The sequence below is a fragment of the Macrosteles quadrilineatus genome, unplaced genomic scaffold (genome assembly GCF_028750875.1).
Source record: "Macrosteles quadrilineatus isolate MER2022 unplaced genomic scaffold, UCM_ALF_1.0 Scaffold_6__1_contigs__length_79288215, whole genome shotgun sequence".
NCBI lineage: Eukaryota > Metazoa > Arthropoda > Insecta > Hemiptera > Cicadellidae > Macrosteles > Macrosteles quadrilineatus.
Window position 1 is genome coordinate 37,943,023 of NW_026542599.1, and position 17,038 is coordinate 37,960,060.

General features: G+C 34.9%; 2 protein-coding genes across 4 annotated transcripts in view; both read left to right on the top strand.

Moving 5' to 3' along the window:
* The window catches only part of LOC128996316 (phospholipid-transporting ATPase ABCA1-like), a 114,938-nt gene that overhangs the window by 18,885 nt on the left and 79,015 nt on the right, over nt 1–17,038 (top strand). The gene's annotated exons all lie outside the window — the stretch shown is intronic.
* Nucleotides 1–17,038, top strand: part of LOC128996315 (phospholipid-transporting ATPase ABCA3-like) — a 46,947-nt gene that overhangs the window by 11,772 nt on the left and 18,137 nt on the right. The window contains exons 7-20 of the mRNA XM_054421559.1: nt 1,578–1,818; nt 2,675–2,845; nt 4,556–4,737; nt 5,052–5,207; nt 6,365–6,452; nt 7,554–7,708; nt 8,849–9,004; nt 9,623–9,694; nt 10,657–10,795; nt 11,510–11,625; nt 12,069–12,202; nt 12,763–12,857; nt 15,732–15,844; nt 16,396–16,612. Coding sequence (XP_054277534.1) covers nt 1,578–1,818; nt 2,675–2,845; nt 4,556–4,737; nt 5,052–5,207; nt 6,365–6,452; nt 7,554–7,708; nt 8,849–9,004; nt 9,623–9,694; nt 10,657–10,795; nt 11,510–11,625; nt 12,069–12,202; nt 12,763–12,857; nt 15,732–15,844; nt 16,396–16,612 — 2,035 coding nt within the window. The remainder of the gene's footprint in view (nt 1–1,577; nt 1,819–2,674; nt 2,846–4,555; nt 4,738–5,051; nt 5,208–6,364; nt 6,453–7,553; nt 7,709–8,848; nt 9,005–9,622; nt 9,695–10,656; nt 10,796–11,509; nt 11,626–12,068; nt 12,203–12,762; nt 12,858–15,731; nt 15,845–16,395; nt 16,613–17,038) is intronic.

Genomic DNA, 17,038 nt, shown 5'->3' on the forward strand with positions numbered 1-17,038 from the left:
TCGTGGAACATCGAGGTGATTTACTTCGTTGGGAACTGAGTCGGATGATGAAAATCATACAACTTAGTAGCCTCCACTACTGGTATTTGGCCAGTCGTGGAACGTCGAGGTGATTTACTTCATTGGGAACTGAGTCGGATGATGAAAATCATACAACTTAGTAGCCTCCACTACTGGTATTTGGCCAGTCGTGGAACGTCGAAGTGATTTTTCTTCAATTCTGACTTCATCAGGAAAATGGATGTCACATTCAGGATGCTGAGCCTCCACTATTGGTATTTGGCCAGTCCTGGAACGTTGTTGTAGGGTATGACCCGCAGTTGTAGAACCACTGATTGTAGAACATTGTAACGCTGGTATCCCTGGCATCTATGTGAGTTTACTGTTTAGCAATAATTCATGGATATTGTCACCGAATTTAATCTGCTGTTCAATAAAAATGTGGATACCACAGTTCATTTAAGGTTTAGAAGCAATCTATAGTTTATACCCAAATATTTTATTCTATGATAGATTAAGTCTCATTTAACATCCACAAATTTAATACTTGGCTCAACTCGAGGCAAAACATTGTTTGAGGAAAAGAAGATTTAAAACAATTATTTAAAGAACATCTTTCGATACTATATCTGCTTTATTCAGGTTTTAATCTAATGGTTTTTATTTTACCTATAAACTTTTTTAGTTCAATAACATGTCCCAATTTTTTTATGGTGCGATTTTATTTTTTGTAAGCAACAATTTGCCTGGTAGCAAATAAATACATATATAACTGATTACATAAAACATGAAGGTAAATCTCATAGATGCTATAAAATATTTTTTCATTAATTGAAAAGGAACTTCAAAAGCAAGAAGAGTCTCTGTTATTTGAATAAATAATTTACCTTCTACTTGGGTATTGATTTGTCCGTTATTGTTCAATTGAAGTATCGTAAGGGTCGTGAGGGGTCATTGGCTTGGAAGGCCATACAAATGCATGTTTATCAGAATCCAAGATAACAACCACAAGTGAGTTATCAATATTTACCACTTCTTGACCCTATGCTTTTCTAACAATAGCTGTTGTTGAAACTTTTAAAGCCAAGTTTTTTTTTTAATGTTGAATTGACTTTGACTTTTTCCCAATTTCCTTACCAAATGTTGTAAAAAAAAATAAATAAAACAAATTATTTGGAAATAGGCCCAATGCTTGATGATTTAACAATTAGGTCATGAATCTAGTTGTAACTTACAGAAATAGTATGCAATTTAATAGTGCATACATTATTGTTTGTTGGGAAGGTTGGATAGCATGGAAGGTCAAATAACCGGAGACCAAATAATCAAGACTTTACTGAAGGTTTTTCTTTGGAGGGGCAAACCGGTCTAGTGGTAAAGCTGAGCTTTGGTCCTCAAGGTCCAGGGTTCAAACCCTGCCTATCACCAATGTCATTTAGCTAAGTTAAAACACCACAATCCTCTTAAGCGTGAAGTGATTTGTAAAACGGTTCTGGGTCAAAGCCTAGTGTCCCTAGGATGTGAACAAAGGATTTTTCTCTGCTCTCTGACGTCTTTAAAACTTTCCCACTTTACAGGAGCTGATGAAGATGATGGGACTACAGACATGGATGGTGTGGGCTGGCTGGGTGTTGAACGGTCTCATGGTGTACATTATCAGCTGTAGTGTCATCACCTTCCTGCTGTGCCACGGGTTCGATCCCGACAAAGGACCAGTGATCGCCCACACAGACTTCACTGTTGTCTTTGTACTATTCTTGTTGTTCTGTTTGGCAAGCATCTGTTTCTGCTTTGCAATCAGCTCTTTCTTCCTGAAACGTAAGTGTTCTTAGATATCTTACTCTATGGTTTACATTTGTCATGTACTCTCAACTATGAAAGTTTGTCACTTTGTTAGTTTGAGATGACTTCTCAGCTGATTTGAATAGCTTGCTAGGCAGCAGTCTCATTATGACTTAGTGACTTAATATATTTGGGAAGATATGCACTTAATTCATTCTGATGTTTAATTAAGTACTGTAAGTCAAATAAAGGTTAGGCCTATATATTTTTTTCAAGAGATGGATCTCAGTTAGCGTAGAGTAAAGGGGTTTTTACATTCACTATAAAAGGTAACATGACATAACACTGATATTTCCTCTTAATTTAGAGTCGGACATCTTCAGGGAGTAGTAGATTGAAGGAAAAGCTCCAGAAATAAAATTTCATTGGGTAGGCTAGCTTCTTTTGTGATAACTTTTAAGAAAAATTCCTAATTGGCTACTTGGTTTTCCTTCAAAATATTACTCAAGAAAGAGGAGTTTTTCTTTGAAAAGGGGTATAGTTGAGCTAGCTTACCTGAGAAAATTAGAGTCCATGAGCTAATGGAGACAAAACAAGTTGTTCCAAAACATGGCACTGATTTTTCTTCCAAGAATGGATCTTCTTTAGAGAGTGGATTGACGAGAAATGTCAGTCAAGTTAAAAACTTGGATTGGACTGGAGTTTTGAACTTTACTAACTCTGAAGAAGTGCTATACTGTGAAAAATATCAGTGTTATGTCTGTGACCTTTTATTGTGTACCTAGACTCTTAATATTCCCAGGTACGTTAGTTTACATTTTTCCATTTTCTAAAATTCCTAACCTTAAACATTTTTACAACCACAAAGTATGAAGAGCTTTGTTTGTTGCAGCGACGCTCGCCATGAGTGTAGGCATGGCTGTGTGGGTTGTGTCTTTCGGAGGATTACAACAGCATGTGTCCAGGCCCGGGATGCCCTTTATACTGCAACTGCTCCTTCAGCTGATTCCCACTCTCAACATGTCCTCAGGCTACATAGTCATCGCTGCGTTTGAGAGTAGAGGTAAGCCTATGTATACCTTTGTCTATGGGCAGAAGAAATTTCATCCCTACGCTTAAGTTGTTGCCAATACAAAACTTGGTAATTTAAAATATTATATAAGTACTCATTGTTGTTCATACTTTGGTGAACAAACAAGTTTGCTTAATCAAAAACACTGCTATCCAAACAACCTGTGCAACTTCAACCCGTGTTTTACTATCTCAACAATACAATAAAAAAAGTACTTCACTGTCTTGAGATAAGACGATGTGAAGTAGTTCTAGGAAAATATTGCATCTTGTTTATGCCCCAAAAATAGTGCTTGTAGTAACTTATCTACTCAAAGTTCAATTTACACCCGAGTTTCGTCTGACTTGTTATAGATAATGTTGTGGATTCCGAAACAAGATACAGCTGGATTTTTTACCTTTGAGATTGATTGAACAATGAGTTGTGCAATATTCGTTTGCTAATCAAGGCCCCACTAGAAAAACAGGCCATGCTGCAGGATCCATGACCTCACACTAGTGGATAGATTTGTTGATAGATTCACTGCAACATCCCATTCCACCATGGCAATATCCCATATGTCCATGGCAAATAAACTGGCTATTTGTCCGATTTTAATGGTAAGATTTTAGTACAACTATCCACCTCTGTGACGTAGTGTTGCGCTGCCCGTGCTGCAGCATGGCCTGTTTTTCTAGTGGAGCCTTGTTGCTAATACAGCTCTAATTTTAAATTAATTTGTAGTAGTAATTCAAATTAGTAATTAGTAATTCAAAATTTTGCTGCAATCAGACAAGCTTACAATCAACAATCTTACAATCTATATCCTTTTATAGATTGTTTAACAAATTAGCAAATAAATATTTTTTTCGGATGTAAAGAAGTTATGTAGATCTTATATGAAATAGCCTATAGGTTTTATTTTATAAGGAATAAACCCAATTTAAAACAAGTACAGCAGACCTCAAATGATCTTTACATCAACTGTCCGAATCGCCGATAATATTATTCGCTTACAGAAATATTTTTCAATAACCTAAAACCTAGGTTGTATTAAAAATCTTTATTTAAGACAGCAGAAGCCGTGAACAGCCAAATCTTGAATATCTCCTGCGGTCGTGTGTATATCATCATCGTTTCCCTTGGTCATGGAAACATCATCAACTTTGTGATCACAGCCAAATCTTGAATATCTCCTGCGATTGTATAGGCAGCAGACATCATCATCATCTCCTGCGGTCACAGAAATTCATCAGTGTCCTCCGTAATTGCGGCGATAGCGTGAATTTTTTTATCAAAAAATCTTTACATACCTTTTCTGCGATTGCTATGGTAAAAATTCAACTTGATCGTTTTTTTTTTGTTTTTTTTGACAACCAGAATGTCAGGGAAAAAATCTTTGAAACTTAATTGTAAAAAAACAACAAAAAAACAGGATATAGTTTATGAGTTTGAGAGATAAAATTTGTTTGCAGAAAATTACTTTTTTGTTTTGTCATAGGAAACTACACAGAGAACTGTATTTTGGTTGAAAAAAGAAACATAAAAACCGTGAAAGAAAATAACTGGAACAAATATACGAGGCAAACATAATGGACACTTCCATTCAAGGTGATAGCTCAAGCAATTCAGAGATCACAATCCCTCCGACAAACAGCAGAAGCGATGGCATTGGGAAATTCACTAGAAATACTATTTGTAACGTTCTTCATTTTGTTTCAGGAGCCAAGATCAGCTGGCTGAGTCTATTGTCGGATGCTACGGGAGGTAACGGGCAATCCTTGGGCCTAGTAATGGTCATGTTTATAGTACAGATGTGTCTCTACATGTTTGTGACTTGGTACGTGACGTCGATCCGGCCAGGTCCCTACGGAAGAGCTCGGCCGTGGTATTTTATCTTTCAGGTGAGTTTCATTACTGATCATTTCCTATTTTTGTGCTTACTGTTCATATGGCAACAACTGTTAATATTGATAGTATCTGTTATTGACTTAAACTCTGTTGTTTACAAAAATTCTGTTCATAAACTAGCTATTTCTGTAGCCTTGAAGTAAGATCAAGATTGATTATTACTGTCCTTTTCGTTATTTGAGGGTTGGTTGCATACATTTTCCATCACTATTATTAAAAAAAGTTACAAGATGTTTGATCATTATTGTTTGTTGAAGGACCTATTAATGGATTCATTATTGTAGTTCTGATAAAAAATATGTTTCAGTGTATGTCTTCACCGAACAAGAGGGTCCGAGATAAAATCTTGCATAACGACGACGATGACGACGAGCATTACGAACCTGCGCCTAAGGACATGAAGGTTGGGCTGCGGATTCAGGATCTGCGCAAAGAGTTTGGATCTGTTGTAGCTGTGGACAAGGTAAGGAAGAGTGACTATTGTTAGTTTGCAAACTAAATAGTAAAGGTAACTTAAGTTTTAATATTGAAATATATTTATTTTTAAATTCGCTTGTCAACGAAATCTATATCAAATTACATTAGTGGTGATTCTTACTAAAATAACAATATTAATAAGTTGTATTGGTTTTTAAATTTTTAACTAACCTGATCTGTGATAACCACTGTATATCAGATCAGGAAATTTATACAAAATGCTGATATAATGTAACTTCCTAATATGAAACAGTTTTTGTGGTCAAAAGCCAATGAGACAAAATTCCAAATTGGGTGAAAAAACTACTCATAAAACCTTCAATAGATAGACAAATATATAGGATGGAGAGGACACAGCAAACTCACCTGATGAAAGGTTGCAGACGTGTCAAAGAACACATAAAAACACACACATAATAATACTTGATATTTCGCCTCTACAAAAATAAGGTTTTTGTAACTACCATCCAGGCCTACTTCTGATGAAAAAGCCTCTGAAAGATGCAAAATATCAAGTATTATTTTGTTTGTTTTTATGTGTTCTTTGACTTGTCTGCAACCTTTCATCAGGTGAGTTAGTTGTGTCCTCTCCATCCTATGTATTTATTTAATCCAAGCTAAATGCCTTTTCCTAAAAACATAACCTAATAGATTGACAGTAATTGACAGCAATATTAAATAAAAAAATAATTAAATCTAAGAAATGCCAAGTAAATGATAATTGTGACATTCTTTTGTGTTGTAGTCTGTAGTCATTCAGTATTTGTGTAATTGTGTTCTCTTTTCACTTTTTTTTTGTAAGAGTGCTTGGTAAACTTGTTTGGATCCAGCTGATTTTACCGAACTCTTTTTCGTAAACAACAACTTTCATGTCTATTGTCTACAATGAAACCATAAACCAGTTACTCCCGGTGTAGCGTGGCAAATAATTACCTACAGTACTAGCCAGTTTTATATCCTTATTAATCTACTCCTGGATAGTTGCGGTTCTTCTACGGTTATCATAAGTGTGTCTTAACAGTATAACCTTTGGTAGCAGCAGAGATAATTATTTTAAATTTATTTTTACCCCTCTCACAAAAAATGTTTTCTTCCCATTATTTACCAACACTAATTAATAATTTTACCCTTATTTGGTTGTAGGTTAACCTGGACATTTACGAAGGTCAGATCACAGCTCTTTTGGGCCACAACGGCGCTGGTAAAACTACCACCATGTCAATGCTTACAGGTGAGGTTTTGGATTACATTAGATACATACGAACCTGACAAACCAATGTGTGTAATGCAAGTCGAGAATTATTATTGAATTAAGACAGCTTTGTCACTGACTAAGCTATCTAAAGATAAGCTAGTTCCTTAGCCAGGAACACTCATTAAAAACACAATGATCAAGGACAGCTGGGTTAAGTTTTGAGCCATGAAAAAACCTGCCTGCTCTCCAAAACCATTGACTTTAATGGCTAAAATAGACATCTCATTTGTGGACCAGCAGTAACCAGTTTTGTATTCAAAGAAGGCTTTGTTGAATGAGTCGTAGGATAATGTGCAACTTTGAAAGTCATAATTACTCTTACTTCAGTTTTTAGACTGGGAAGTTGATGGGGACATAAATGATGGTATAGTGTGCAATAGATTGCTGAATTTAGTAGAATAAGTCGACTGAATTGTTGAGTTCAGAACACTTATTATACTTAACTAGCTGTTACCCACAGGCCTCACCCCGTTGACGTCATAAGTATTAATAAAACTATTGATTGGTTAAGTTAAGTTGAAATAAGCAAAACAAAATACAGTAATACAAACAAATAATCACACCTGATTTTAATAAGGCAATAAATTGAAAGAATAATACACAAATAAGTACAGCTGAGGTATTTTTTTTTAACATTATGTATATGGAAATTGGAAAGTTCCCTTTGGAAAGGAATTATGACCTTAAAGGGCAATTTATGAAATAATGGATAGTTTTGCGCAAGGTTTCTCGTCATGACAGACATTTTAAGTATATGGTTTATGGGGGTGTGACTTGTAGTTTTCTCAAAAGTTCATGGGTACTTTGGAATTCATATATGGATGTTATTCAGCCTTACACAAACATTTGTTTTTTGTGGTAGTTTAACTCTTGTGTAGTCGTTGTAGTAGTACATTCTACACCTTCATAAGTTGGCTTTTCTTAGCTTATAGGTTAAACTTGGAATTTTTTTACCCTAATCCGACACCCTCTCTGTTACGTATGTGTTAGATTGTAGAGAGATTTAGATTGTTACTAAACCCTGTACAAGAAACATTTATTTGAATTAACAAGATTAACCAATTGTGTGTTTCACAGGCATGTTCTCTCCCACTGCTGGAGCTGTTTATGCCAAAGATTACAACATATTTGAGAACATGGACAGATTCCGCAACAGTCTAGGATTGTGTCCACAGCATGACTTGCTGTTCCCCTACTTCACCGTTATGGAACACTTGGTCTTCTTCGGAATGGTTCGTCAAGTTTTTATTTGTTCAATTTTCAGTTTATAACAGGACTGTGACGGGTGGCGTCGTCCTGTAATCCAGCTACTAGGAGGTCACGAATTGTGGATAATTATAGGCATACACTGTGGATGCGATACTCCCTGGTGTGGATTAACGTCCGCACGAGTGAGTACTATGACTATCCGCAGTACTATCCTGATAATTAGACCAATTCGTATATACCAAGGAAAAATGTGGTTCGGATTCCACAATAAACTGTGTCCCTTAGTCGCCATTAGCTGTATGGCTATTAATTAACAGCTGTGTCTAAGGAATATGTCGGCCTTAGTCACTGACAAGACTACAAGATCGCGCCACTCATCATACACTCGTCTCCATTCATACTTGGCTTAAAATACCTACTTTGTATGGTCGCCATTTCTAAGAAAAGTTTAAAGTATAAAAAGTACGACCATAAAATATTAATTTCACCCATAAAAGATTATGTAATTGATGTTGTCATGCAAAAATAAATCAGTAGTTTAAATTTGAATGAGCAAAAGCAAATCTCATGAACTCTTTTAGCTTCCTTTTATGTATCAGATGGTAGACTAATCAAACATCCACTTACAACTTTGTATCCAAATATAACTCAACCAAAACTGGCTGAAAGCTATATACCGTCATATGCTTCAACCTGGAAGCTGAGCTAAGAACTTCGCTTTGGCTTATATTTGACAGGTGTATGGTAAACTGTTAGGTTTAATCAATGTCCAAGCGATCTGACCAGGAGACTGTACTGTATGGTAGGTTGAATTGTAGAAAAAGGAGGATAGCAGCTAGCTTACCTTGAAAGTGTAGAAGATACACTGTGCACACAATATTTCATCCACTGAGAGACTTTGTCAAGTGTAGAGAATTGGTAGAGATTGTGGCTTGGTGCGAAAAGCTACTAGGACAAACAATGAACAGCCCTGTTGAAGTTGACTGGAAGTGAGAATTTGTTGCGTGTCACACTTCAAATCAGGCATTTAGCTACTGTCTGTCCACTGGAAACTGGTTTTAACATTTGGATTTCTGTATTTATAAAGTTAGGAGAAACATAAATAGAGTTTGGAAGAGGTAAGCACTATCTCCTGTGTTTTAACCTGTGTATGTCTATTCCAGTTGAAAGGCATGGGTCCCACTCTGGCTGGACAGGAGGGTGAGAAGCTTTTGCAACTGCTGAGGATCATGGACAAGAAGAATGTTCTTGCTGATAAACTGTCCGGAGGGATGAAGAGAAAACTCTCCCTGGCTATCTCTCTAATGGGAAGTCCTCAGGTGAGAACAAGTGCAACGCCTGTTTACTAGGGGATTTGAAAATAAACTCCATTTCACATTCGTTGTGCAGTACATAGCCATGTATTTCAAATTACAGTCTCAACGATACTAGCTGTCCTAAAAACCTTGGGACGTGCCTAATGCTCATTTAAGTGTTTATTTTTTGTCTTCTGTTTTTACTACTTCATTGAATTGTGATTACCCGTGACAAAGTTACTGCCAGCAATACCGTATTTCGGGGATCAGTATTATTATTTCAAAATCTTCGTAAAATGTTCTTGTCTTAAATTAAATCCTTGATTTATTCAGATAAAGTCAGGGCCACACGGTGATATTTTTATCTTAACCTGAGTGATTGACTTTTTTTTCTCAATCTTAGTGATAAAGAGAATTCACAATACCTATCATGGTATTTGACTTGGACTTGGGGATTAATTTTCAGTTCAAAATGAGAAGTCTTTCAAAAATATCACTTGAGATCCCCACTTGTCCTGCATTTGTGCTCCATTTTTACACTTTTTGAACATATTAAATTTGATCAAAGAATTTTTCTTTAAATGTCTGTATAAATTTGCCGATCTAAAAAAATTAAATATTAACAGATAAATATAATTTCAGGTGCTAGTTTTGGATGAGCCGACATCAGGAATGGACCCTGAATCCAGAAGAGAAATGTGGGATCTGCTTTTGGTAATTACTTAGCTGTTCATAAAGATAAGTTTTTCCCATTTTCATCTACAATTGATGTGGATGTATACACTTTTGTTGGGGAAGTTTTTTTGGTTGCAGAGTAAAAGAGTAAACTATTAATGCTTTTTAGAAAATATTTTGACAGTATTAGTTTTAACCTAGAGGTCGAATTACCCAACCCTCCCCCCCCCCCCACAAAAAATGTGTTCATTAAATTACATGCACCAAAAAGAACCCAAAAAGCAGATATTCCTTTCCATTTTTCCAATATTAAAGCTGCAGCCAGAAATAAAATATAATTCAAGTTCAACTAATCCAATGACGAATTTTCTTCTGTACGATACAGGCTTCTGTTTTACAAATGATTTTTTTACCATGCCTAGTTGAAAGTTTTATGTCTTCATCAACTATTATAGTTTTAAAAATTCTTATAGTGTGTACTTTGATACTCTACGGCAAGTTAATTCAATTATGATCTTTTTTAGAAAACTGGTTACAGCAAGTTTATATTGACCAAATGAATAATATGTACTTAAAGATCCAAACTAAAAAAAAAAAATTAAAAAATTGTTATGCTAAAAACTTGTGATTTGTAAAATCCAAAACTGTTCAATTCTGGTTCAGATTCTGATACTAAAATTTTAACTTCAGTTCCTGATTTTGGATTTGACTAGAATTTTACTGATAATTTTTTTTTACTTTAAAGAATTTTCAAAAATTGTTATCTTCTACTATTGCGCAATCAAGGAAAAAGACTAAAACTTGGTGCGATACAAAATTTATAATTTTGTCTCAATCTTAGAAAGTGATCAATTATGTCACTGTGATTGCGGGAGATTCTATGGATCCAAAGTCAACAAGTATCAAGAATTGTTGAAACATCAGAGGCTATAAGACACTGTGAATCTGCAATCTGTACCATTAAAAGTTTCTATGTGGTTTTAATAAGTGATTTTCTTTAGAAACTGCGAGGGGAACGCACAGTTTTGATCACGACACATTTCATGGAGGAAGCTGACGTGTTGGGAGATAGAATAGCCATCATGGACCACGGCAGAGTGAAGTGTTACGGGACCACACTGTTCCTTAAGCGGATTTATGGTGAGTCAAGGAACAAAGACTTTACATCCGTCAAACCATACTTTGTGCAATATCTTCCCAACAAACCAGACATAGGAACCTACACTATCACAACACTAAACATGTGTCAGATTTCACCCTTCCAATCCATTGGCAGATCCTAAAAGAACACCTTAGAAAAACACCAATTTCAACTTGCTTAAAGTACAAATTTATAAGACCCTTCTACACTGAAATATAGTTGACCCAAACATGATTTGCAGTTTCAATTATTAATAACTGTAACTAACATATTACTTAACGTAACACATTTGCAACAACCGGAGCATTGGTCATTAGCCTAGCTAAGCTAGTCACTATGGATTAATACCGTAATTATGAACTTTAATAGAAAAATAAGTCATACATTTTCTTAAATTTATCTATTTTAACACTATGTGTCGTTACCACAGTGTCTCTAAATAAAAGAAATAAAATTGAAAAAAGCTTATTATTACCTAGTTGAAATTTTGTATCTTTTCCTTAATAAATTGGCATTTCCCAAACACTGAGTTTTTGCTACTACTGAATTTAACTAAATTTAGAATGATGCAAAGTTAACCTTTCCACTGGATTTAGAGAATGAGTTAGATTTTGTCATTAGTGGGTGATTATTGGGGTTATTTAGTGGGTGAATTAAAATTCTATCAATTATAAATTAAAAGTTTGTCTTAAAATTTATATTAATGATTTTAGGTACTGGATACCACCTTACTGTGATGAAATCTCCGCAAAGTCCGGTAGATCCAATCACTCAAACAATCAAGTCCAAGGTCGTGATTGCTGAGGTGAAAAACATCCACCCGACACAGGTTGGTGAAGTGATAAATTTAAACTAACAGCCTACGTGTGTTGGTGGAGAGTGACTTTTTGTTATGTGTATCTATCAATTTATAGATTAGCTAGCTAAACTTGATAGCTTTTTAATAACTTCTTTTTAATGAGTGTATTTTGACGCTTAAAAATCTATTCATGTGCCTAAATACATTGTTGGTTAAATAAATGATCAATCTTTTGTACATTCTGTACTTTTTTGTTCCTTTTTTGTCAGTGCTCATTTTAGTGGCCAGAGCCATTTAGTATTAATTTATCATTTATCTAACATGCTTTTTCTTTTCAGATAACATGTTCAAAACCCTTACCTCATCTTTTTGTCAACTTGACGGGGATTTGGAATTCTTAGACGCTGTTGCAACACTCTCTGTATTTTATGCTAATTCAGATAATATTTTACTATTTTGCAATTGGTTTACAGGTGACGTATTCGGTGCCTCAAGAGTATGCTTCAAATTTGCCAGGAATGTTTGCCGCTCTTGAAGCTCGGAAAGTGGAAATGGGAATTGATGGGATGGGAATTTCGTGTACAACTATGGAAGAGGTGTTCCTCAAGTAAGTATACCATGGGAGGATGTAATTACAATTGGCTCTTAGTTTTAAACTCTACACAATTAAAAGACTTTTTTGTTGAAAAAATTGATATTGGTCATGTAATTGATATTCAAAATCTAATGGAATTATTTTTAAGAGACTATTGTGTACTCCTGTACTGGTTAGTTGAAAGTTTCGTGAGGTTATAGGATGTGTAATATGATCTTGTCTATGTACAAGGATAGTAGAATTTAAAAGTACATAAACTAGCCAATGACAGGAAATGTAAAAACTGGAAACAAACGTGTAAAGCAGTCAAATTCAAAACATGAAAAAGTTATATTAAAATATCCAAATACTTAAGATTCATACCCTGCAGAATGATGATCTAAGCTTAAAGCTTTGGGTTCCTACCAGTGAACTTATGTATCATGTAAAATCCAGTTTTCTAAAAAGTGATCCCATTTTTAACATTAATTTTTTTGTTTCCTATCAATAAACTTCTTTTATATAGTATTCTCTTGTACATCTTGTTTATAGTGCTTCTTTAACATTTGTGTTCATAATATATTATTTACCAGGGTGGGACAACTGGCTCGAGAAGAGAAGATGGATTTTGATAAATCAAGTAGAAACTCAAAGGAAAACACAATGGTTCGAAACAACAGCCAAGAAGGTAATTTATTTTAGTTAAATTTTGAAATAAAGTCACAATTAAGATTTCTGAACTCAATTTACTTGTTTAAACCCTAGTTTTAATTCCACAGATCTTTACTAATTGCATTTAGTAGAGGTGTGCGGATAGTGAAATTTCATTTCGGATCAGATTCGGATCGGATAGTTGAGGCTCGGTTCGGATCGGATCGGATATTGGGAGGTTCGGATTCGGATAGTTCGGCGCGGTTAATAATAAGCTGCATATGCATTTTTAACATATAAAACACTGTAAAGCTGTGTAAATAAACATAAATGGCGATTTTGAATTATAAAATTTCAAATTAGCCACGTCCACAGTTTTTCTCTCTTGAAAATCACAATTCACAACATCTATTTTCAAAAGTTGGTTGCTTGAATTAAGTACACTAGCAGCCGAAATCTTCACACAACTTTTAAGCTCAGCAGGACTGATGTCAAAACGTTTGGGTTTGTTTACTTGAGGTTATGTTTTATGTTGTTTCCTGGTTCTCACAAGACAAGGATTTCTATCTCAATTTTATTTTCACATTGTATTTCCTTACGTTTTTGGAACAGATTATTGGCCTTAAGTGGCATTCTTGGGGTTTGCCAAGTTTAGAAAACATCACTAATACACTAAACTGGGCTCTAGATTTGATGTTGTGGCAAGTTAATTAGAGCAATTAGGCTTTATAACTCTGTAAAAGGTGTGTATCCCTGAATTTATAAATTTCATTCTACACTTATTCACTGCCAAACATAATTCAGTAGAACCTTGATGAACCAAGAACTACACTAGCCTACATAACTTCACTACCCCAAGTAAAATACCAAGATAAGTTTTAAAAGTTAAAAAGTTATAAGTTTGTTAAAAATGGATTTTAAATTCAACAATTATTGCAGTCCATTATTGTTATGCAGTATGGTCCCAAGTTATTGTTTTTGATTTTGAAACATCACAGTTCATTTGAACAAATTAAAGTTGAAGCAGCCCAAGGTCAACAAGTCACGCGTGTGTGCAACAATAGTTTTTTTACAAGCTTTCTCTAGACCACTGGAGAGGGTCGGGTCTGATAAGCCGTCTATTGTTCACTTCAACCCTCATTAGTGCCGCTCGGCTGCACTCAGTGGGGAACCCAATAGGTACCACAAATCAATCTTTTAAACATATTTGGTAATAATTGTTTTATTGATATTCACCTTGAAATTCCAATAAATTTGGTGTAAAATTTGACAAAAACCGGCAAATTTATTAATACATTACCAATCAAGTACATTGGTAATTAAATAATAGGTAAAAATTAACCGATTTTCGTCAAGTTTTACCCCCTGCTGTGCGCTATGTCACAAAAGCTGATAACGACATGGGCAACTAGGCAACTTGTTGAATGGTGATGAAGGGAAACCCAAGAAATAGAAGAACAAAGAGAAAGTATAATGACGTTGTTATCTTCATACCCTTTTTACAATTGCTGTTATTGTTATTATCTTTATGTAAGATTTTATGATTTTGTTTTATAGGTTTATAAAATAATTCTTTTTAACCACGGGAATATCAATCTATAATTTATCAACGTGTTTCTCCTGAAACAGCAATACCGGATGTATAATAAAGGTCAATGACCTAAAATATCTTGATTGTGCAATATTGTATTTTGATGTTGAAATTCAAATCATGACAAAAGTTTGTATATTTCCCCTGGTCCCTATCATTTAATCATTTAATATACACAATCAATACTAAATAATCGTGGTTAGTTCTAATTTTATTTTTGATTATTCAAAGTTTCTACACAATAAGACAATCCAAAGTCAAACCGGGCAATGAATACTCGAAAAAAAACGTATCTTGTCCTGTGATTGGAATACCACTCGCCAGTCCTTTAGATTTAGGGAAGTAGTGCAAGTCTATATATAGCTTCAAGGTCGTACCCACCCCTTCCCCCCTCACGGCCTACTCGACTCACTGTTGCTACCCGTTACCCTGGCTCCTTTCGAGGTCATTGCCCAACCCCTCCCACCCTTCTATTGTGTTGCCTTTCTATTGTTTCTATTCTGACTTTTTTCGGGAAACATTAAATCTATTGTTTACGTAACAGCACATAAGTAGGCTAGATTTTTATGATTTAAAACAGTACTGTAAAAAAAACCATTACGCATAGCGCCCCTAGTATCAGGAGACAAGCACGAGTTGACCATGGAAGTTCTTTTCTGCTTCATGTATGTTCGTTCCAGACGAATCTAATCGTAAAGCAAAACAGCTGATAACGTTCCAGACGAATCTAATCATAAAGCAAAACAACTGATAACGACTAAACTAGACATCGGTATTGCATCATACGGCTTCTTTGTCCTTTGCTGTTACGTCGTCGTCGTTGGAAACGTATTGCTGTAATTTTGTCCAGGGAAACTATTGATGGTTATGAAGATTTAGTTTTCTGTCCAAAACGCCAAAATATGTTGTCTATCCGAAAAAGTCGGATATATAACGGATAGTATCGGATATAAAATTTAGGCTCGGTTCGGATACGGATATCCGAACCGAACCGAATCCGACCCGATTTTTCGGATAACCGCACACCTCTAGCATTTAGTAGACAAATAACAAATCACACATGCGTGTTACATTTATATTCTAAATCCTATTAATTCTTTTGTATAGTAAGTAATTACAGACTTTTGGAAATGAATAGCTTGCAGGAATACTGCAGATTAAAATTAAACTCTTGTATTGAATTTCACCTTCACTCCAAACGTATTTGAAGAAATCACCCAAGCCCGCTAATCACTTCCATTTAAATCAAAATATGTATTTATTTTATTAATTTATTTATACAATTACAATTAATATTTATAACTATTTTCTTGTCCATAGCTCTGGAATACAAGAGGCTGCGAGGTCTTCCTTTATTCTGTCAACAGTTCAAGAGTTTGTTCCACAAGAGAATGCTGTTTACCACCCGAAGACCAGTGACGTCTATTGTATTTGTAAGTAGAATGGTGTAAATGAAAATCAGTCAAATAAAGACGGCAATATTAACTAAGAGTGCTAAACAAGAGATGTGAAAAACTTTCTCAACTTTTCTATTAACAAAGTTTCCAAGTTCTATTTTCACAAATCTAGAATCAAAAGTTTCTGATCCACTCTTGATTAGCATTGGTTTGTTATAATCCTACAAAAGCCATTTTCAAGAGCTACCAGTTCAAAAGCAGACCAAACTAAAATAGTCTGATAGGAATTAATTGTAGTAGCAAACTTGAGTGGAAATTTGGCCAACTAGTTGAAATTAATCAGGAATATTTTTCTTTTTACAAAATCTAATTAATAAATCAGAAAAATTGTTGTTTATATCTTTGACCCCGGTTAATTGAGGCGTAGAAGGACTCTAGTTGAAGAGAAGTTAACAGATTAAGGTAGAGGTTATAAAAACAAATTTTGCTTTGCTACACCTCTATTAAAAAATCCATTTTTCAGCCACTTATAAATTCAGTTTACATTATTGTTAAAATGTGTAACCCATGATATATTTTTGTCACAGTTCCTGCTGCCGTTGTTGATGACCTGGATGACAGTGAAGAACGGACTGATGGACGTAATGCAGTCCAACAGGGACCCTCCGCTGACTATGAACTTGGGAACTTACGGACGGACAGACTCGTACGTCAGTGGACCCTACCAATACCAGGACGTTTACAAGATGTTGGTCAAAGGACAGGAGGGAACTGCTATGTCTGTGGAGGATGATATGATTGGTGGTAAGTGACATACAGAAAGACTATGGTAATAATAGTTAAACTAGGGTAGGAAAGATATAGCTAGGCGCTATTTAACGTAGGACTAATAAGATAAATAATACTATTATTGTTGATGTATCCCCTATTATGATGGTAATAGATTACTGGGAATGCCCTATTATTCTCTTTGTAATGGTATCTGATCTGTTTGAACTATATTAATATTTTTATTATATTGAACCTTATTTATATTATAGGGGCAGCAAAATCGTAAATATTCTTAAAAGGAAAAAAAATTGGTGGGGTCAGGAATTTAGTGGGCTGCAACACATTGGCAACTAAGTCGTATTCAATTTGTAACATGAACATGATCCAGCCAAAATAGGAGAAATTTTTATTAAATGAGTTGCTTTTTTTGGAATAGCATATAAAAATAATCTTGAGACA